Source organism: Ipomoea nil, unplaced genomic scaffold (genome assembly GCF_001879475.1).
Source record: "Ipomoea nil cultivar Tokyo-kokei standard unplaced genomic scaffold, Asagao_1.1 scaffold1639, whole genome shotgun sequence".
NCBI lineage: Eukaryota > Viridiplantae > Streptophyta > Magnoliopsida > Solanales > Convolvulaceae > Ipomoea > Ipomoea nil.
In genome coordinates, this window is record NW_017618067.1 from 1 (window position 1) to 19275 (window position 19275).

At 67.5% G+C, this 19275-nt stretch overlaps 1 protein-coding gene across 1 annotated transcript; it reads right to left on the minus strand.

The window, feature by feature from the left end:
- Window positions 1-186: 186 nt before the first annotated feature.
- On the minus strand, window positions 187-17968 carry LOC109191472 (hornerin-like; the record flags this gene model as incomplete). Its single annotated transcript, XM_019342135.1, has 2 exons — window positions 17644-17968; window positions 187-13941 (listed from the first exon to the last, which is right to left on the minus strand). Coding segments are annotated over exons 1-2 (14080 nt in total), but the record flags the coding sequence as incomplete, so codon positions are not given.
- Between the last annotated feature and the right edge of the window lie 1307 nt (window positions 17969-19275).

Here is a 19275-nt window from a genome sequence, read left to right on the forward strand (position 1 = left end):
TTGCTCTGGCGCCTGTCCCCTTCCCGGCGGCCTGTTCCGTCCCGGCTTCCTCTCGTCCTGTTCGCGGGGTCGCTCCGCTCCTTCCTGTCGCTGTCTCTTTGCCGGGCTGTCCCCCTCCCCCGGCCGCCCTTCTCGCTGCTCTCCCCCCCTTCGTCCGCCCTCTCTCCCGCCCTCTCTCCCGCTCGCCTGCCGTCTCCCCGCGCGCCTCGGTGTTTTCCTCCCCTCCCCCGTTTCGTGTTGGCCGCCGTCTTCCTCCTGGCCTTCTGCTCCCCGCTTCCTTTCTCCCCCCCCTCTCCTTCCTCGCTCCCTCCTGCCCCGGCCCCGCTTTTCCCCTCCCCCTTCCGTCTCTTCCCCCGCCTTCGTGCCTTCGGCCGGCTTCTTTGGTCCCCCTCCCCCTCGCCGGTCCCTCTTCCTCCCTTTCCTCGCCCCTGTGCCCTCCTTCTCCCCTCCCCCTGCCGGCGCGCTCCCCCGCTGCCGCGTTTTTTGTCTGTTTGGCTCGTCCCGCCTGGGCTCCTTCCTCGCTCTTTGGGCTTTGCTTCCCCGGCCTCGCGCCTTTCCCCCTCCGCCCGCGGCTTGGCCTTCCGTTGCTGTCCTTTTCTCTGTCTCTGGTTCCCCTTCTCTCCGCTCTCCCTGTGCCTCTGCTGTCCCCCTGGCGGCCTGTTCGCTCGTGTGTCTCCTCTTCCGCGCCTCGCGTCTGGTGTTCCGCGCCTCGCCTCTGGTGCCTCCCCCCCGGCCGCGGTCTGCCTCCCCGTCTTTGCCTCCCGGCCGCCTTCTCGCCTTCCCTCTGTTTTCTGGCTTTGGCCCCGTGCGGCTTTTCCCGCCCGCGCGTCTTCTGCTCTGTTGGGCCTTTCTTCTGCTCCTCCTCCGCGCTTGCCCCGTCTCTTCCTGCCTGCCCGTTGGCTCGGCTGGCCTTTCCGTCCGGCTTCCGTTGCCCCCCCTTTTTCTGCCCTCCCCGCCGCTCCTTGCCTGCTCCGCCCCTCCTTTCGCCTTCGCTCCTTCTTCCGCTCTTTCCGCCTTTTCCGTTCTGCTCTCGCTTCCCCCGGTCTCCTTTCGGGCCTTCTTGCTCGGCTCGGCTCCCCCCCCGGCTTCCTTGGCCTTCTCCCCTTTCTTTGGCCGCTCCTTCGTTCGCCTGCGCCCCCCCCTCGGCTGCCCCCCCCGCGTTCTGCCTCCGGCCCTTTGTCCTGCGCCCCTTCCTTCGCCGGGTTCGCGCCCGTCCTGTCGGGGGCCTGCCGCCCTCCCCTCTGCCGGCCCCTCCCCCCCCGCCCGGTCCCGGCTTCTCCCTTTCTTTGTTCTTTGTGGCCTCTTTCTCTCTTTCCCCCCCCGGCTTCCCCCTTTGCGCTTTTCCCCCCCCCTTCTTCCCCTTTCGCCTCGCCTCTCTCTGCCTCTGCTGTCTTCCCCTTGCCCGCGCCGCCCCGCCCCCCGCGGCGTCTCGCCTCTTCCTCCCCTTTCCCCCTCTCTCCCCCGGCTGGGGTCTCTCTCGCCGCCCGGCTCTGTCTTTGCTTCCCCGCCTCTGTCTGTCGCTTCCTCTCCCTTGCTTTCGCCCGCTTCTCGCGCCGCGCGCCTCCTCCCCTTCCTCCTGTGCCCGGCCCCCGCTTTGCCCTGGTGCCCCGCGGCTTTTCCGTCCTCTGCTCTCCCCGCTGCGCTCTCCCGCCCCTTCCCCCCGTCGCCTCCTCCTTTTCTTCGCTGCTGGGGTCTCTGTCCCTTCCCCGCCCCCCCGCGGCTTCCCCCGTTTTCTCCCCGTCCCGGCCTTTCTTCGCTCTTCCCCCGCTGCCTTTGTCCGTTTCCGTCTGCGTCCTTCTCTTGCTTGTGCCTCCTTCCCCTGGGGCTTCCTTGCTCCCCCTCCCCGCTGGTCCTTTGTCCGTGTCTCCCCTCTCCCTCCCCCGGCGTGTGCTCCGCCCCCGCCCTTTCCGCTCCGCTCCCTTTGTCCCCGCCTCGCGTGCCTGCGCCCGCTCCGGCCTTTTGCCCCGCCCCTGCGCCTGCCCCCCCGGCTGGGCTCCCCCGTTGGGGCGTCCCCTCGGCTTTTGGGGCTCGCGGGCCTTGCCCCCTCCCGCTTTTTCCCGTCGCCGGCTTTTCCTCTTCCTCGCCCTTTCCTTGTTGCCGGTCTTGCCCTGTCGCCCCGGCCTCTCTCTTTCTTCTCGTCCGCTTCCTCCGTTCGTCCCCCGCTCTCTCCGCCTCTCCTCTGGCGTGCCTGCTTTCCTCCCTTCCCTGCTTCTTCCCTTCTTTCTTCCCTCCCGCGCCCTCCCTTTGTTCGCCCCGCTTCCCTTGCGTCTCTGCCCCTCTCCTTTTTTTCTGCCCTTTTGTTTGTTTTCGGCCCCCCGGCTTTGGCTCCGGCTTGCCCCTTTTTTTCCTTCCCGGGTTTCTCTGCCTTTGCCCGTTCTCCCTTCGTCCGTTTCCCTCCCCCGGCTCCCTCCCCTTCCGTCCGTCGCGTCTCCCGCTTTCGCCCTCTCCCCCTTTCTTTTTGTTTTGCGCTGCCGCTCTCGTTGTGCTGTCTCCTTCCCTCTTTTCTTTCTTTCCTTTCTCCTCGCCCCCTTCCCTTCCTTCGCTCCTGCTTCCTCTCTCCCCCCCGCGTTTTCTCCTCTTTGCTTTCTTCCCTCCTCTCGGCCCGGCGCTTCTCGGCCCCGGCGCTGCGTTTTTGGTCTCCCCTGCTTTTCTCTTTTCTGTCTCCGCCCTTCCCTCTCGCTGCCTCTCTCCCCCCCTCCTCTCGCCCTCTCGCTCTCTGTCTCTCTTTCTGTCCTTTTTCCCCTCCCTTTGCCCTCCTCGCCCGGTCGCTTCTTTTTTTTTTGTCTTCCCTCCTTTCCGCCGCCCCGTCCGCCTCCCCGCGCCGGCCTGTCTTCTTCGTTCTCCCTCCTCCTCGCCGTCCCCCCCCCTTGGCCCTCCCTCTCGCCTGCCCCCTCTCTCTTCTCTCGCTCTCGCCTCCCCTCCCTCTCTCTCCTTCCCTCCTTCCCCCCCCCCCGCCCTGTCCCCCCTGCTTTCCCCTCTCCGGTGCCTTCCGCCCCCTGCCCCTCCCCTTTGCCTCGCTCCCCCCTCTCCCTCTCCGTTCCTCTTTCCTCTCCCTCTCTCCTCCTTCTTCCGCTCCTCCGCCTCTTCCGCTTCTCCTTCTGCTCCCGCCCTCGCCCTCCTCTCTGCCTCCTTCTGTTTTCGCCTCCCCCTCTCCTTTTGCCCGTCTCCTTCTCTCTTCCTCTCGTTTCGGCCTCGCTCCGCCTCCGCCCTCTTCCGCCCTCTCTCCCCTCTCTCGTTCCTCCCCCCGCTTCCCCCGGTTTCTTGCTCTTGCCTTCCTCTGCCTCTCCCTTTCTGTGCTGGGGGCCCGCTTCGCTCCGGGGTTCGCGCCTCGCCTTTGTCCTGCGCTGGTCCTCGGTTCGCTTCCGCTCGCTGGCTTTTCCTTTTTGCTTCCCTTTTTTCCCTGCTTGCTCCTGTCCCTTTGCCTTGCCCTCCCCGCCTCTTGCCCTCGTGTCCCTTTCTTCCGTTTCGGTTCTCGGCCCTTCCCCCTCTCTCCGGCCCCGGCTTCCTTTTTTTCCCTCGCCCCTCGCTCCTCGCCCCTCTCTCCTCTCCGGGTCTTTCTCCCCTTCCTTTCCTTCTCTTTCTCGTCCCCTCCTTCCGTCCCCTTTGTTTCCTTTCTCCTCTCGTTCCGTTTCGGTTTCGTCTGGCCCCCCGCCTTCCCTCCCCCCTTCCCTTGCCCCTGCCCTCCCTCCCCGCTCCGCCTTCCTTCTCCGCTCCCTCGGCCCTTCCGTCCCTTCCCTTCCGTCCGTCCCTCCCCGCCCTCGTCCCTCGTCCCTCCTCCCTCCGCCTCTCCGCCTTCCGGCGTCTTTCTGTCGCGTTCCCGCGGCCCTCGTTTCCCCCCCCTCCGTCGCCTGGGGCTTTCCCCGGCCTCCCTCCTCCCGGCCTCGGGCTGCCCGTGCTCTTCGCCCCCCTCGCGTTCCGGGCCCCCTCTCCCTCTTGTCTTCGCCTCGCCGCCCCCCCCCTTGCGTTTTCCTTCTGGTCTTCCCGCCCGCCCGTTCCTTCCCTCCGTTCGGCTTGCCCGCCCGCCCCGGGGTCCCCCGGTCCCGTTTTCCTCCCCTTCCTTGCCCTGCGTTTGGCTCCCCTCCTTTTTCGCTTGGGTCTGGCTTCGCCTCTTCCTGCCGCCCGTCCCTTCGTGCCTCCTCGCCCTCTTTTCGTGCCTGGTCGTCTCGTCGCTCTCCCGCGTTCTCGCTGCCCCCCCCGCGCTCTTCTTCCGTCGCCGGCTCCCCCCCCTCCCGCGCTCTGCTTCCCCCTTCTCTCGCGTCCTCCCCTCCTGCGGCCTTGCCCCCCCTTTGGCCCTTGCCCCCTCCCCCTCTTCTCCCGGCTTCGTCCCTCCCCTCCTCGCTCCTCCTGGGTCGGTTTGCCCCTCCCTGCCTTTCTCGTCCTCGCCTCTTCTTCTCGTCCGCCTCCCTCCCCGCCCCGCGGTTCCTCCCCTTTTTCCGTCCCGTCCTCCCGTCCCTGCCCCTCCGGTTCCGTCCGCTCCGGTTTGCTCCGGCTTCTCTTTCCTCTCTGTCTCCTCGCCCCCCGGTCTCTTTTCCTTCCTTGTCGCCTCTTCCCGTCTTTTGGTTTTTTCTGGTCTTTTCTTTTCCGTTTCCGCGTCCCCGCCCTTCGGCCTTGCTGCTCTCTCTCCCCCCCCCTCCGGCCCTCGCTGTTGGCCTCCTTGTCTCCCTTGCTCTGCTTTGCTCCCTTGGTGCTCGTCCCCTCGGTGCCTTCCCTGCCGGTCCGGCCCGCGCGGGCTTCGCCCCCTCGGTCCCCCCCGCCTCCCTCGCCGTTCCCCTGCTCCGCCTTGCCCCCCTCGGCCCTCTCTCCTCCCTCCTTCTTCTGCCCCCCCCCCCGCGTGCTTCGCGCGTCTTTTCTCTTCCTGCTTCTTGGCTCGGTCCGCCCCCTCCCTTTGCCCTTTCCCTGCCCCTTTTTTCTCCCCGTCCCCGCCCCGCCCGCTTTTTCTTTCCGTTGCGGTTGGGGGCGCCCCTTTTTCCCGCCCTTGTTTTTTCCCCCTTCGCCTCCTCTTTGCCCCCCCCGGTTCTCTTCCCTTTCCTGGTCTTTTGCTCCCGGCTTCCCTCCCTGCCTTCGCCCGCCTCCCCTGCTCGCTGCTCTCTCTTTTTTCTCCTTTCTCTTTTTTCTCCTTTCTCCTCTCGTGCCTGGCTCCTCTTCCCTCCGCCTTCTCCTTCTCTTCGCTCCTCTGCTTCCCTCCCCCCCCCTTCTCCCCTTCCCCTTTTCGCGTTTTCCCCCCCCCCCCCTTCTTCCTCGCTTTGCCTCCCCTTCCCCGCCCCCTTTTTCTCTTTGCTTGTCGCTTTCTCTTTGCTTGTCGCGTGTCTCCCTGTTCTGTCTCCCCCTTGGCCGTTCGTCTCTTTTCCTCCTCGCCCGCTTCTTCTCTCTTTTTTCTCCTTTGTGTCCGCCTTCCCTCCCCCTTTCTCGCGTTCTTCTCCCCCGTCCTTTCTCGGCCTCGTTCCTCTCCTCCTCCCTTCCTTCTCCCCTTGCCCTCTTCGCTTCCTGCCCCCCCGCCCCGTTGGCCTCTGGCCTCCCCGGTTCCTCTTTCTGCCCCTCTGTTTTCTGTTCTTTCGTCCTCTCCCCTTCTTTTCTTTGTGGGCTCTTTTTCCCCCGCGCGGTCTGCGCCCCCTGCTCGCCTGGTCTGCCGCGCTCGCGGCTCCCTGGCCCTTTTCTTGCTCCGCCCTTTTCCCTTGTCGCCCCTCTCTTCTTCCGCCTCCTTCCGCCCCCTTCCGGCGCCCCCGCGGCCTTTCCCTCTTCCCGCGCTGGTGCGCTTTGCTTCTTGGTTTTTTCTTTCTTTCTTTCCTCTTTCGTCCTTTCTCTCCGTCTTCCGCGCCCGCCCCGCCCCGTTCTTGTTCTTGCCCCCCTCTCCGCTTCTTGCCGGTGCCGTTTGGCCCTCGCCCCCTTCCTTCTGTCGTGTCTCCTCGCTTCCTGTCCCTCCCCTGCTCTGTTTCGTTTCTCGCTTCTCGTCTTGCGCGGCCGGTTCCCCCTCGCGGTTCCCCGGGTCCCTCCTCTTGTCTTCGTGCCCCTCCGCCGCCTCGGGGCCGCCTCCCTCCCCCTCGGCCTCCCCCCCCGCCCCCTTTGTTCTCCCTTCCCCTCTCCTTCTCGGGCTCGGGCTTGCCCGCCTGGTTGGGCCCCCCCGCCTCCCTCTCGTTCGTCCTGTGGCTCCCTGTCTCCCCCTCGCCGGCTGTTGCCGTGCCTCCTTCCCGGCCCTTCGGCGGCGTTGCCCCCCCGCCCTTGTTGCGGTTTTCTTCTCCTTTCTCTCTCCTCTCCCCCGGTTTGCTGTTCCGCCCCGCTCTCTTGCCGGCCGGTTGGCTCGCGCTTTCTTGTCCCCCCCTCGCCCCGCTCCGTTCCTCCTGCGCCTCTTTTGCTCTTTTTGCTTCCCTGCCTTCTTCTCCTTCTGCCCCTCCGGCGGCGCCGTCTGCGGTGCCCCTCTCCTGTCCGGTTCTGGCCCGGCGCTTCTTTTCCTTGCCTCCCGCCCGTCCCGGCTGTCGGCTCCCTCCGCCGGCCCTTCTGCGGCCGCTTTCCCGCCTTCTTCTGCCGCTCTGCGCTTCGCCCTTGCTCCCTCTGCTCGCCGTTCTCTCCTCTCTCCTCTCGGTCTTCTCCCCCCCCGTCCTGGCGCCCCTCCGCCCGCTTTGGCCTCTTCTTTTCGCGCCCTCGCCCGCCTCCCTTCTTCCCCCCCGCTTGTCCTCCTCTGGCCGTGCTCTGTCCTTCCGTGCGCCTCTCCCCCTCTCGCCCGCCCCCCGCCCGCCCCTCTCGTCCCTCCTCGCCCCCGCCGCGGCTTTCTCCCTCTGCCTCGTCTCCCCCCCGCTTTTTCTCCGCTGTCGCCCCGCGCGCCCGTCCTCGCCGTCCCGGCCGCCGCCTCGCCCTTTTTCTCTGGCTCCGGCTCCCCGGGGTCTCCTTGCTCGCCTCTCGCGGCCGCCCCGTCCCGCTGCCCTTGCGCGGTTTTGGGGCCCCTCCCCTCCTCCCTGCGTCCGTCTGTCCTGCTCCTGCTCGGCGCCCCCCTCTCTCCTGCTGTGCGCTCCCCTTCGGCCTCCCCTTCTGTCCTCGCGTCGGTCCCCTCCCGTCTTGCGCCGCGGTGTCGGCTCCGCTCCCCCCGCTCGTCCGTCTTTTCTTCTGCCGGCCCTTCTTTTTCCCCGCTTCTCTCTCCCTTTCTCTCTGCCCCGCGCTCGTTCCCTTTCCGCCCCTTCTCCCGCTCGGGGCCCTGCCTCTGTTTGTTTTCTTCTTCTGCCGGTGGGCCCCCGCTCCCCCCCGCTGCCCCGGCTTCTTCCTCCCCCTTTCCGTTTGCCCCTCGTGTCCTTGCCTTCTTTTGGTTCCCCCGCCCCCTGCGCTCGCTCCCTGCGGCCTCTTCTTCGCTTTCCTTCGCTCTGGTCGCTGCCCCCGGGCCCCCCCCGCGTTGGCTGCTGCGCCGTCTGCGGTCGGCCCCTCTCCCGTCCGGTTCTCCGGGCCGGCCTTGCCCTCCCTCTTCCGCCCGGGGCGCCCGGCCCTTCCCCCGGCGCTTCTGCCCTTGCGGCGCCTTGGTTCGCTCCCGCCGCTGCGTCTTGGCCCCCGGCTCTCGCGCTTCCTCCCGGTCCTTCTCTTGCCGCGCCTCCTTGGTTGCCGCTCCCGGGGCGTTTCGCCTCCCCGCGTGCCTTTTTTCTTCTTCTTTCTTCTTCTTTTCTTCTTCTTTCGCCTTTTCTTTTCGCTTCTTTTTGTTTGCCTTCCTTCTCTTTCCTGCCTTGTTTGTTCCCTTTTTTGTTCGCTCTGTTCCCCCCCCTGGCTCCTTCCTTTTCTTTTGGCCGCCCTTCTCCCCTCCTTTCCTTCTCTGCTTTCCTCCGCGTTCTCTTTCCTCTGGTCTTTTGTCCGCCTCCCCTCGCCCGCTCGCGTCCCCCCTCCCTCTCCTTCTTTCTTTTTCTTTCCTCCCCGCCCGCCGTCTTCGTCTTCCCCCTCCTCGTCCTCCCGCCCCTTCGCCTGCCTCTCTCTCCGGGCCTGGCTCTTCGTCCTGGTTGCTCGCCTGCTTTCGCCTCGGGGCGCTTTTGCCTCGGTTCGGTCCTCGGGTCCTTCCTCTCTTCTCTGTCCCCGCTGCCCCGGCCCCCTCTCCGCGCTTCTCCTTGCGCTCTGCCTCGGCCCTCCGTTGCCCCCCCCGCCGTTTTTGGCTCCCTGCCCCGCCCCCGGGGTTTTTCTCCGCTGCCCCCGGTCCGTTGCGCGCCTCCCGTCTCTGTCCTCCTCGCTTCGCCCCCTTGCCCGGGCTCGCCTTCTCGCTCCTCCTTGCTCTCGTCCCTCCCTCTCCCTCCCTCCGCCCCTCGCTCGCTGGGCGCCCCCGCGCCCCCCCGCCTTCTCGCCCCTCTCCCCCCGGTTCCCTCCTGCCTGTTGGCGGGTTTCTTTGTCTGTGTTGTCCGGCCCGCGGCGGCCTCCCTGCTTCTTCGTTCGCCCGGCCCCCGCCGTCCCCTTTTGGTCGCTCGGGCTCCCGTCCCCCCTCTTTCGCGGCCTGGGCCCCCCGGGCCCTTTCTCCCGCCCCTCGCCCCCGGCCCCGCTCCTCCCCCTTGGCTCTGGCCCCTCCCTGCTGCTGCTCCCGCTTTCGCTCGCCCTCCTCGTGCTTTGGCGGCGCTCTCCCGCCCGTCTTTCGTGCCCCTTTCGGGCCCCTCTCCCTCCTCTTTCTTTGGCTGCGCGGCCTGTCTTTCCCCGGTGCTCGTTTTTTCCCCTTCTGCCGCGTGGCTCCGTGCTCCCCCTCCCCTTGGGCCTCGTGCCCCGGTGGTTTGGCCCTCGTGGGCCCCGCCCTCTTGCCTGGTGCTGTGGGCGGGGGTTTCCGCGGCCTCCCCTCCCCTCTGGTTTTTTTCCGCTGTGGCGCGCGTCTGGCCTCCCTCGTGCCTTCCCCCTCTCTTGTCCCGCCCTTGGTGCCTTGGTCTTTGCCGCGTTCCTGCTTTTTGCTGGTTGGTTTCCTTCTCCTCCCGCGGCTCCCCCCTTGGCTTGGTTTCCCGCTGTCGCCTCTCTGTTGCCTCCCCCTTTGGCGGGTCTCCTCGGCCTTGGGTCTCTCGCTTGGGCGGGGCCTCCCGTCCCTGTCTCTTTCCCGCTTCCCCCCTTTCTCCCCGCTGGCGTCGCTCCTCCCGCGCTCCCCCTTCCTCCTGCCTTTCTCTTGCCTCGCGCTCTTCTGGCTCCCCTTTCTCCCCGTTTTGCCGCGGGCGCCCCCCCCTTTTTCCCCTTGCCTTGGTCCCCCTCTGCCGCCTTTCTTCCGTTTCGTGGGGGCTTCGCTCCCGTCCCTGGGGGTCTGTGGCTGCCCGCTCTTGCCCCCCCTCCTTTCGCTCTTGCCCTTCTTTTCCTGCTCGCGGGTCCCCTGTCTCGGCCCCCCTGGGGCCTTGGTCCTGGCCTCCCCGCCCTTTTCGCCGCTCCTCCGGGTCCCTTTCCGGGTCCGGGCCCTCCCGGCCTCTCTGCGCTCCTCCCCCGTCCTGGCCTGCTCCCTTCTCTCTTCCCCTCGCCCTGTTCGGCTCTTTCCCCCTTCTTGTCGCTCCCCCTCTGTCTTCCCTGCCCCCTTCTCCCTCTCTGGCTCCTGCCTCTGGTCCCCCCCTGTCCTTCTTCCCCCTCCCCTGTGGCTTGGTGGCTTTCTTCTCGTTGGTGCTGCTGCGCCTGCCGCCCTTTTTCTGGTCCGCGCCTCTGCTCCCCCTCCTCGCTCCCCCGCTCTCTTGGCTCGTGTCCTTCGCCCTCGTGCTGCCCTCCTCTCCCCTCTCCCCTGGGCCTGTCTCTTTCTCGGCTTTCCCCGTTTTGGTTTGTCTCTTCCTCCTGCTCCCCTGCGCGCTTTCGGGCGTCCTCCCGCTCTGTTTTCCGCTCCCGCTCTCCCCTTCCCCCCCGTTTTTGCTCCCTGGCTCCCCCCCCCCCTGCTTTCGCCCCCGGTGCCCCCGCTCCTGGTGCCCCCGCCCGCCCCCGTTTCCCTTGGGGGGGTGGTGCTTTTGTCGCCGTGGGTGGCCCCGTCGCTTTGGTGCCTCTTCCCTTCGGCCCCGCCGCTTTCTTGGTCCCTCCCCTTCCTGCCTTTCCGCTTCCTGTGCCGGTCTTGCTCCTCTTGCCCGGTGTTCTCTTTGCTCGTCGTTCCCGTTTGCTCCCGGCTCCCGCCCCTCTTGGTTTTCGTTTTCCTTGTGCTGGCCCTGGCCGCGGGGGTCCCTGTCCCGTCTCCGCCTGGGCTCCTGTCTTTTTCGGCCTCTTCTGGCTGTCCCCTTCCCTTTCGGTCGTCCTCTTCCCTTTCCGTTGGCCCTGCCGTCCGCTGTTTGGGGCCGTCTCCGCGCTCCCGGGTCCTCCCTCCTCTCCCGGGCGGCCCCTTTGCGCCGCGTTCTCTTCCTCTTCCTGGGTGGCTCCGCGCTTTCTTCTGGGCCCCGGCCTCCCCGGTCCTTCCGTCTTCTGGTTCTTCCTTCTCTGCCTCCGGTCTTTTTTTCTTCGGTGCTCCTTTTGTCTGGGCTTTTCGTTTCCTGTTTCTCTTCCGTGGCCGTGGTTCTTGGCCCGCCCTTCTTGCCTCCCTCGTTTGGGCTCCTCCTCCCTTCCCCGTTGCTCCTGCTCCTCCGCCCCGCGCCTTGCGCCTTGTCCCCGGGCGTGCTGTCGGCGTCCCCCCTTCCCTTCTGGGTGGCCTTGCCCCCCCCTGGGCCTTCTTCTTCGCCCGCCTTCTTGCCGTCGGCTCCTGGCTCGGCGGCTTTGCCCGGCCTTCTGGCCTTCCGCTTTCCCCGGTTTCGCCCCGGCTTCGCTCCGGCCCCCCCTCCTCGTCGTCTTTGGTTTGGTCTTGCTCCCGCCCCTGCCTTCGCGCGTCCTGCTGCTCTTCCTGCGGCCCGTCTTTCTCCGCCTCTTTTTGCTTCGCCCTTCGGTCCCTTCGCCCTCCTTTTTCTGTGGCCTTCCGGCCCTCTGTTTCCTGTCGCTTGGCCCGGCCCTTTTGCGTCGTGGGTCCCGGCCCCTTTCCCTGTCCGCCCTCTTGCTCCTGCCCTTTGGGCTCCTCCTTTTGGTCCCCCGGCCGTGGCCGCTTTTCCTCGCGGGGGTGCTCTCGGCCCGGTGCCTCTCGCTTCTTCTGGTGTTTCTCCGTGGTGGTCTCCCCTCGGTTTCCGCCCTCCTGCCGCTCTTTCTCCTGGCGCTCTTTTTCTCTTCTTTCTTTCTGCCCTCTCCTTCCTCGCCGGTTGGTTCCCCCTCCCCCCGCCGTGGCCCCCGCGCGTTTCGTGGTTCCCCCTGCCGCCTCCCGGCTGCCTCCTCCTTTGTCCGGCCTCTTTGGCGTCCGTTCCTTGGCTTGGCCCGGGCCTTTCGTCCCTGTTGCTCTTCCTGCCTCCCGCGGGGCGTCCGTTCGCTGGCCTCCTTTCTTCGCCGTCTTCCCGCCCCCTCCCGGCTTCGGCCCCCTTTTTCCCGGTCCGTGGCCTCTTTCTGCTCCCCCCCCGCTTCCCGTCGTCCTTTCTTTGGGCCCTCCCCGGCGCCGGCCCTGCCCTTCTCCCGCTTCTCGGGGCTTTCCTCCCCCCCCGCCCCGTTTCTGGCTGCCCGGCTCTTGCCCCCCCTCCTTTCGCTCTTCCCTTTCTTTTTCTCGTTGCTGGTCCTCTGTCTCGCCCCCCTTTCGGGCTTGGGCCCCGTCTGCCCGCTCTTTTCGCTGCCCCTCTTCCTCCGGGCGGCCGCCTCGGTCGTGGGCCTCCGGGTCTTTCTGCCCCCCTCCCTCCTTCGCTTCCTTTTCCCTTCGGCCTTGCTCTCGCTTCTTTCGGGTTCTTCCTTCCTTGGTCGCTCCCCCCTGTCCTCTTTCCCTGCTTCTGCCTTCCTCGCCCCCGCCTTTCCTCCTCCCGCTGCCTTCTCTCCCCCTCCCCCGTCTCTCGCCGGCTTCCTCCTGCCCGGCGCTTTTGCTCCTGGCGCTCTCTTTTTCCTTCGCGCTTCCCCTCCGGCGCCCCCTGCCGCTCCTGTCTTGGCCCGCCTGTTCGCTCCTCCCGCCGCTCTCCTCTCTCCTTTCCGTTGGGCTCGTCTCTTTTTGGCTTCCCTCCCTTGGGCCTTTCTGTTCCTCCTGCTGTCCTGCTTGCCTTTGGTCCCCCGGCGCCGCCCCTCTTGCTCGCCCCTCTCTTTGCTCCCTGGCTCCCTCCGCTCCTGGTCCCCTTCCTCTGGGTTCGCTGTCCTTTTGTCTTCCCCGCGCGGGCCGGCCTTCCCTGCGGGCCGCCGCCTCTGGTTGCCGGGTTGGTTCCCTGCTGTTCCTGCCCCCGTCCTTCCTTCTTCTTCCCCTCGGCCCCGGCGCCTTTTTGGTTCCTCCTGCTCTTGCTCTGGGTTTCCCTCCCCTCCCTTGCTCTTCGTCCCCGGTGCTTTCGCTGCCCGTGGTTCCCCGTTCCTGCCCGCTCCCCGGCTTTTGGTTCTCGTTTTCCGTGTGCTGGCCCCGGCCGCGGCGGTCCTTGTGCTCTTTCGGCCTGGGCCGCCTTTTCTTTGGCCGTTTTTTGGCTGTTCCCTCCTCTTGGCTGGGTTCCTTTTTCTTGGCCTTGGCCCCCCTCCCCTTCTGGCCGGGTCCCGTTTCCCCGTTTCCTGCTCTTCCCCTTCTTTGCTGGGCTGGTTCCGCGCTTCTTTCTGGTTCCCCTCTTCCCCCCTTCTCCCTGGCTCTCCCCCTTTTGGTCTGCCTCGTTTCTCGGTCTGGGCCTGGCTGTTCTTCTTTGGCCCTCTTGTTTGGGCTCCTGGCTTTCTGTTCTTCCTTTCTTGGCGTGGCTCTTGGCCGGCCTTGCTTGCCCCTTTCGCCTGGGCTCCCGCCCGCCCCCCTTTGGCGCCTTTGCTTCGCTGGCGCGCTCCCCCGTGGCCCTTTCTCTTGTGCCCGCCCGCTTCGTTGGCTTCGCCCCCTTTTCTGTCGGTTCTCTCTTCCCTTCTGCTGCTTTCTTCCTTGCCTCTCCCTCGGGTCCTTTGGTTCCTTTTCCTGTGTTGTCTCCGCGCTCCTCTCCTTTCTTTCGCCGGCGGGGGGCTCCCCCTTTTTCTCTTTCTCCCTCTCGGCTTCGCCTTGTCTTCTGGCTCCGCTCTTCCTCGGCCCTCCCCCCTTCTGGCCCGGCCCGTTTGCTTCCGCGGGCGCCGCCCCGGCCCCCTTGGCCCTGCCTCTCCTTTGCTTCGTCGCTCCTCCCCCCGCCCTCCGCCCCGTTGCTTTGTTGCGTGCCCCCTGGGCCTTTTCTGGCCCGTTCCCCTCCCCCCCGCGGCCTCGTGCCCCTCCCCGCCTTCCTCGCCGTTGTTTTTTGCCCGGCCGGCCGCGCGCTCCCTCTCGCGCCTTTGGCCTCTCCGGCCCCCTCCTTCGTGCCCTGGTTCCCGCCTGCCTCTTGCCCGGCGCCCCCCGCTCGCGTTGGTCCGGCTTCCCGCTTCCTTTCTCTGGTCGCTGCTCCTCGCGGCCCTTTCCCTTTCTGTCTCCCTGGGTTCTTCTCTTTGTCCCGCTCCGGTCGGGGGCGCCTTCCCCCCTTGTTTCTCTCTTCGTTTTCTGTTTTTCTCTTCCGCGCGGGGTCGCGCCGTTTGGTCGCTCGCCCGGCTCCTCCCCTTGCGGTCCCGGGTTCCCCTCCTGTCTCCGCCCCCTCGTGTTTTGCCCCCCCTTTGCGGTTTGCCTCCTTTCCCTCGTCCTGCCTCCCCCCCGTTTTGGGGGTTGGCCGGCCGGGCGGGGGCGGCCTCGCCTCCCTCCCCTCGCCCGCCCCCGGCTCCCCCTTGGCCCTGCCCCTCTTCCTCCTCCCTCTTCCTCCTCTTCCTTCTTCTTTTTTTTTTCTTCTTCCCCCGCTTCTCCCCCTGCCCCTCGCTTCCTCTCTTCCTCTCTCGCTCTCTCGCTTCCTTTCTCTTGCTCTTGTGCGGCTCGCGGGCCTCGCCCCCGCCTCTTCTCCTTGGCCCGCGCCCTTTTCCCCTTCGCCCCTCTCCGCCCTTTTTTCGTTCTTGCCCCCTGTCCCTCCTCTGTCCCCCCTCTCTGCTCTCTCCCCGGCTCCTCTTTGTGCCGTGCCGGCCCCCCGCCTCTCTTCCGGCCGCTGCCCCTTTCTTTTTTCCTTCCCGCCGTTTGCCCCCCTTTTCTTTTTTTTTGGTTTTCTTGCTTTGCCCTTTCTTTGGCTTTTTTTGCGGGCGCCTTCGCTGCCTCTGCCTTTTGCCTGTGTCTCCCCCCGAGCCCCCTTCGGGGGGGTCTTTTGCGTTTGGGCCGCCTCGGGTCCCGCGCTGCGCCGACCTTCCGTCTCCCGCCCCCGCCCGCCTCCTCCCCTCCCTCCTGCTGTCCGCCCTCCCCCCTTTTTGTTCCTTGCCCCCCCTCCGGCGCCGCCCCTCCCCCGGGTCCCTCTCCCCTCCGCTTGCTGCCGTCACCCTTCCTGCCCCCCCGCCCTTGGCCCGCCCGCGTCCTGTTTTCCTCCTCCCCCTCCCCCCCCTGCCCTCTCCCTTTGCTCCCCTCTCTGCCGCCCCCCCTTGCCTTCTCTGTCCTCTCCCTCTCCTCGCGGGCTTTTCCTTTCTCCTGCCTCCCCTTCCTTCTCTCTGCCTTTGTTCCTCCCCTCGGGTCGGGGCCCTTTCCTTTTTTTCTTCCCCTGCCTGCTCGTCCTCTCCTCCCGCCGCTCGCCCCCGTGCGCTCCGCGCTCTTTCTCCCGCTCGTGGGGTGGGGTCTTGCCCCCCTCCTTGGCCCTGTCTCTTCGGCGGCTCCCTCCCCTGCTCTATTCGGCGTCGCTGGCTGCGTGTTGCTCGCCCCGGTCTTGCCCGGCGGTCTCGTTTTGCCCCCCCTCTCGCGGGTTGCCTCCCTCTCCCTCTGTCCTTTTTTTGTTTTTTTTGGGGCTCCTTGCCTTCGCCTTGTTTCTTTCTGGGTTTTGCCGCGCCCTGGTCCCTCCCCTGCTCTTTTTTCTGGCTCGCCTCTCCCCCCTCGCCCGCCCCGCCCCCGCGCTTGCCTCTCCCTCCCCTCCCCTGCGTTGCCCGCCGCCCCCCCCGGCCTTCCGCCGCTTCTCCTCTCGCTGCTTCCTATTCTCTCTGCTTGCCCTTCTCGCGGTTTTTCTTCCTCCTTCCCGCCTTGGCTCTCTCGTCTCTCTCCTTCCGCGGGGTCCTGGCCCGCCCGGTTCCCCCTCCCGCTCCCTCTCCTTTTTCCCCTGCCAGCTGGCCGCGTGCCGCGCCCTTCCCGCCGTGCCCCCCCTGGCCCGGTCCGCCGCCCCGCCTCTCGCCCCCCTGCGCGTCGGGCCCCCCCCTTCTCGCGCGCCCTCCTTGCACTGCCTTCCTTCGGTCGCTCCCCCCCCCCCGGCTTCCGCCCCTCCGCGGGCCTGCGTCCTCTCTTCTGACCGCCCCCGTTACCTGCCGGTTGTCTTCTTTTTTCCCCTCCTCCCCTCATCCCCCCTTATGCCCCGTTCGCGGCTGCTCCCCGGCGCCCGCCCGCTCCCCCCAGCGCCTCGTTTCTGCGCTGCCCCCACTGCACTTCTCCGGTCGGGGCCCGCCTTCGCTTTTCCCTCCCCCCGTCGGGCTTGCGCGGCATCCCCCGTTTCGCTCCCGCCCGTTGGTACATCTCCCTCGCCGTCCCTGCTTGCGCTTGCGCCGCTTCTGGTCCGTCGGTCCGTCCCTCCCTCGGCTCCGCGGTCTTCTTGCCCCCGCCCACCACCCGCGTGCCCCCCTGCCGCTCCCCCCCCTAATTCCATCCCCGCCCGCCGTCCCCCTCCCTGCGGCGTCGCGCCCCTGCCCCGGGCTTGGTTCCGCTTCTCCCGCTTCCCCCGTCTCCCCTGGCCGCCTCCCCCTCGCCTGTCCTCCCCTCTCTTCTCCTCCGTCCCACCTCCCACCCCCCTTACTCCCCCCCCGGCGCTTTTCGCTCCCTCCCCCCTCTCTCGCTTGGCCTCCGGGGTCCCGTTGGTCCTTTTCTTCCCTCATCCCCCCTCCTGGGCCCCGGTCTCCTCACCCCTCCCCCCTCCGGGCCCTTGCACCCGCCGCCCCGCCGCCTCGCCCTCCCCCGCTCCGTGCATCCCTCCCCCTTGTGAGTCCATTCTTTCTCTCTTTCCTCCCTCCCCACCTGGCCACGCTCTTCCCGCGTACATCCGGTCGCCCGCGCGCCTGCATCCCTCCCGCCCCGCCCCCTCCTGCCGCGGCCCTTCACTGCCGTGACTCCGGCTCCCCCGTCGGGCCGGTGTCTCGCCCTTCAGCCTCCCGGCCCTCCCCCCCCACGCTCGCTCGTCGCTCGGTGGGACGTCCCTTCCTCCCTTGTTCCTCCCTCGGCTATCTCTGGTCGGCACCCCTGCGCCCCTTCCCCTCGCTTCCTATGCTCCGGCCCCGCCTACTCTTCCTCCCGCCATGGCTCCCCTGCAGGCCCCTCGTCGTTTCCCGCTCACATTGCTCCGTCGGGCCATTCCCGGCCCCCCCCGCGCCCCCGTGGTTTCTTGTCCGCACCCGCTCCGGCTCCCGTTCCCTTCCCGCGGTTTCCCCCGTGAGTCGCCCCTCTCTCCGGGCCTCTACCGGTTTCCTGCGCCTGCTCTTGACGGCAGCCATCCCCGCCCGCCCTTCGTTCTCAGCGCCTCTTTTTGGTGTCGCCCGTTTCCCCTTCACGGACTCATTCCGCTGCCCGCCTTCTTGACGCCCCGCCGTCCTCGGCCGTCGGTTCGGGCCCGCACGCCTCCTCCCCGCGCCCTCCTCCTCCCCGGGTTCTGGTCACCCCTCCTCAAAAAAAAAAAAACCAACTACGCCCTGTCCGCCCACGTTTCTTGGCCCCGCCCCCCCCACGCTTTGGGCGCCCCCCGCGGCTTCGCCCGTACCGCCTATGCCTCGTTCTATCCGCATTGCGTTGGTTCCCCGGAGCAAGAGCCTGCCTGTCTTTGCCGCCCCTCCCCCAGTCTTGCCCCTCCGTCTTTCTCCGGTCGCCCCTGCCCGCGCCCTCGCCAGGCCAGCAGCCCCCTCCCCCGGCCCCTCACCCTCCTCTCACCTGGGTTCCCTGTCGCCTTCTGCCCCACTTGGCCCCAGCGGCTGCCATGCCCGATCTCATGCTCCCCGCCCCACCTCGGCGCCCCGCCCCCCCGACCTGCCGCATCGCGCTACCCCCCGCCTCCGCCCCCCCCGCCCTTGGCCCCGCGCCTGCGCTGGCCTTCTCCGGCCGCCCTTGCCCCCGCTCGCGCCACGCTCGCCTATGCCGTCCCCTGCCCCCTTCGTACCGCCGCGCCCGTGGCGGCCCCCTCACGTCCCCCGCCCCCGCCTCCTTGCCCCCCCGAGTCCCTCTCCTTGTGCTTCCGCACCCCCTCGTCCACCCCCACGCCTGTGGCTCCCTCTCCCGGAGTCGCCCCTGCGGCACCGTTCTGTCGCACTGCCCCCTCCCCTCGGCCCACGCCCCTCCCTGGGTCTCCCCTGCCGTTCGCCCGGTTCCCCGTGCCACCCCTCCTCCGCAGCCACTCAGGCCCGCCCGCGCCTCGCCCGCGTCCACCCCTCCCCGCCCCGGTCCTCCGTCCCCCTCCTCCTCGTCTCCCCTCCCTCCTTTCGGTCTTTGTCCCCTTGCCGCCCGGGCTCTCGTCCTCGTGCTCCTCCTACTTCCCCTCCTTCGACACCGGTTTCCCGAGCCCGGCTCCTACCCTTTTCGGGCCCATCGCCGCCGCATTCGCTCCTATTTCGGTCTGCTTTCTCTTGCCCCGTCCCTTCCCCTGTTTCGCCCTCCCCTCTTTTCGTGCTATGGGCGCCTCCCTGCCCTCGGTCCAATCCTGCCTCTCTCTGGCTTCTTCCTTCCCTTGGCTCTTCCCTTGCCCCTGTCCATTGTCTCTGCCTGCCACCTTCCTACCGCTCGCTGACCTTTTGCCACCCCTGTTCCCGGCCCCCCGCGCTCCCCCTCTCCCTCTCCTCTCCGCCGGCTCATCCGGCCCTCATTTCCTTCTTCTTCGGCCTCCTCTCTGTGCTTCGTTACTGCTCGTGTTCGTAGCGCTTCCGCACACTTCTTCACTTCCTTCTCTTCTCCTCTCTCTTCCTTCTCGCAGTCTGCCTTTCTTTTTTTCCTTTTCTTTCGTACTTCTTTCATTCTCTCCCCCTCTTCCTTCCTCTGCTCTCCCCTCCCCCCGCGTCCTCTCGTATCCGCGGCTTGCCAGCCCCGCTGCTTCCTCCCTCTTTTTGCTTTTTTCATGTTCGCACCCGCGGGCCTCCCCCCTTTTATCCTTTTCTTCCCCCTTCTCCCCTGCCCCACCCCTCGGCGCCTGGCCCCTCCCGTCGCCTTCTCGGCCTCGCTTCTCCGTCCCGACTGTCGCCCCCTCTACGCTGCCGCGCATCTCGACCCTTGTTTGGTCCATGCCGCCCCATCTGCTCCTCTCCACTCGCCCTCTCACTTCCACTCGCCTTCCTACTTGCTCCGTCCTCCCACGCCGCTCGGCCCTGGCTCTTTGGGTGGTGCCTTGCCGCCCCGTTTTTCTGTGGCGGCCCGGCCACTCCCCCTTTTTCCTCTCACTTTCTCTTCCGCCACTCTCGTCCTCTCGCCCCATCTGGTCCTTTCCTCGGGCTCTCCCCCTCTTGTGGCGATCCCCACGCCCTGCCCTTGCCACCTCCTGTTCCCCTTTCCTCTCTCCTCATCCTTTGCCTACTCACGCTCGTGGCTGCGCGTCCTCATTCCCATGGGTCACGGTCCCTCTCCTTTTTCTTTGGCTTGATTTCTCCCTTTCCACTGGCTTTGGTTGGTCCTCCTGCCCATCGGCCTCTTTGCTGACTTCCGCCGTTCCTTTCTCCTTCTTCGGCCTTTCCTTTTTTTAATCTACCTTTCATTTCTTCCCCCCCTGTCCTCTTTCTGCCACCCTCCTCCCTCCTTCGTCTCCGGCTCCACCTCTCTCCGGTTCGTTCTTTTTCCCCTCCCTCCGCCTGGCTTTTTCTCCCGCCCTTCTCGGCTTTTGCCCCGCTGCCTTCCCCTCCCCTGCGTTCTCTCGCCCTGCGTTCCCCGGCCTCTTCCCTGCCTTTTCACTCTCTGTCCGCTCCCATTCTCTCTCCTGTACCCTCTCTCTCTGTCCCTCTCTATGACCTTCGTCCACTGCCGTCGCCCCGTCCGGCCACGTCTTGCTCCTCAACTCCCCTGGGTTTCTCTCGTCGTCTCGGGTCCCTGTCCGGCCTGGCTTGGTCCCACTCCTGCCTCGCTTGTACTTTTCTTTCGTGCCTTGCTCGCTCGCCCGCCCGCCCCCCTGCCTTGCTATGTGCCCTCTCCCATATCCCTCTCCCTCCCCCTATTGCCCGCCCTTTCCACGCGCTGCCGCGCATTTCTTTCTACCGCGCCTCCTTCTTTGCCGCCCCCCGCCTTTCCACTCCCTTCCTTGCTTCCGTTACCTCCTTTCTTGTTTCGGTCTTGGGTTGGGGCGGCCGGTCGCGCTCCCGCTCTTTCGTCTTCCCCACGACCGTCCTCCCTCCCGCGCCCTCCCTCGCCTTGCCCTCGTTATTTCTTGCCTCTCTCTTTAT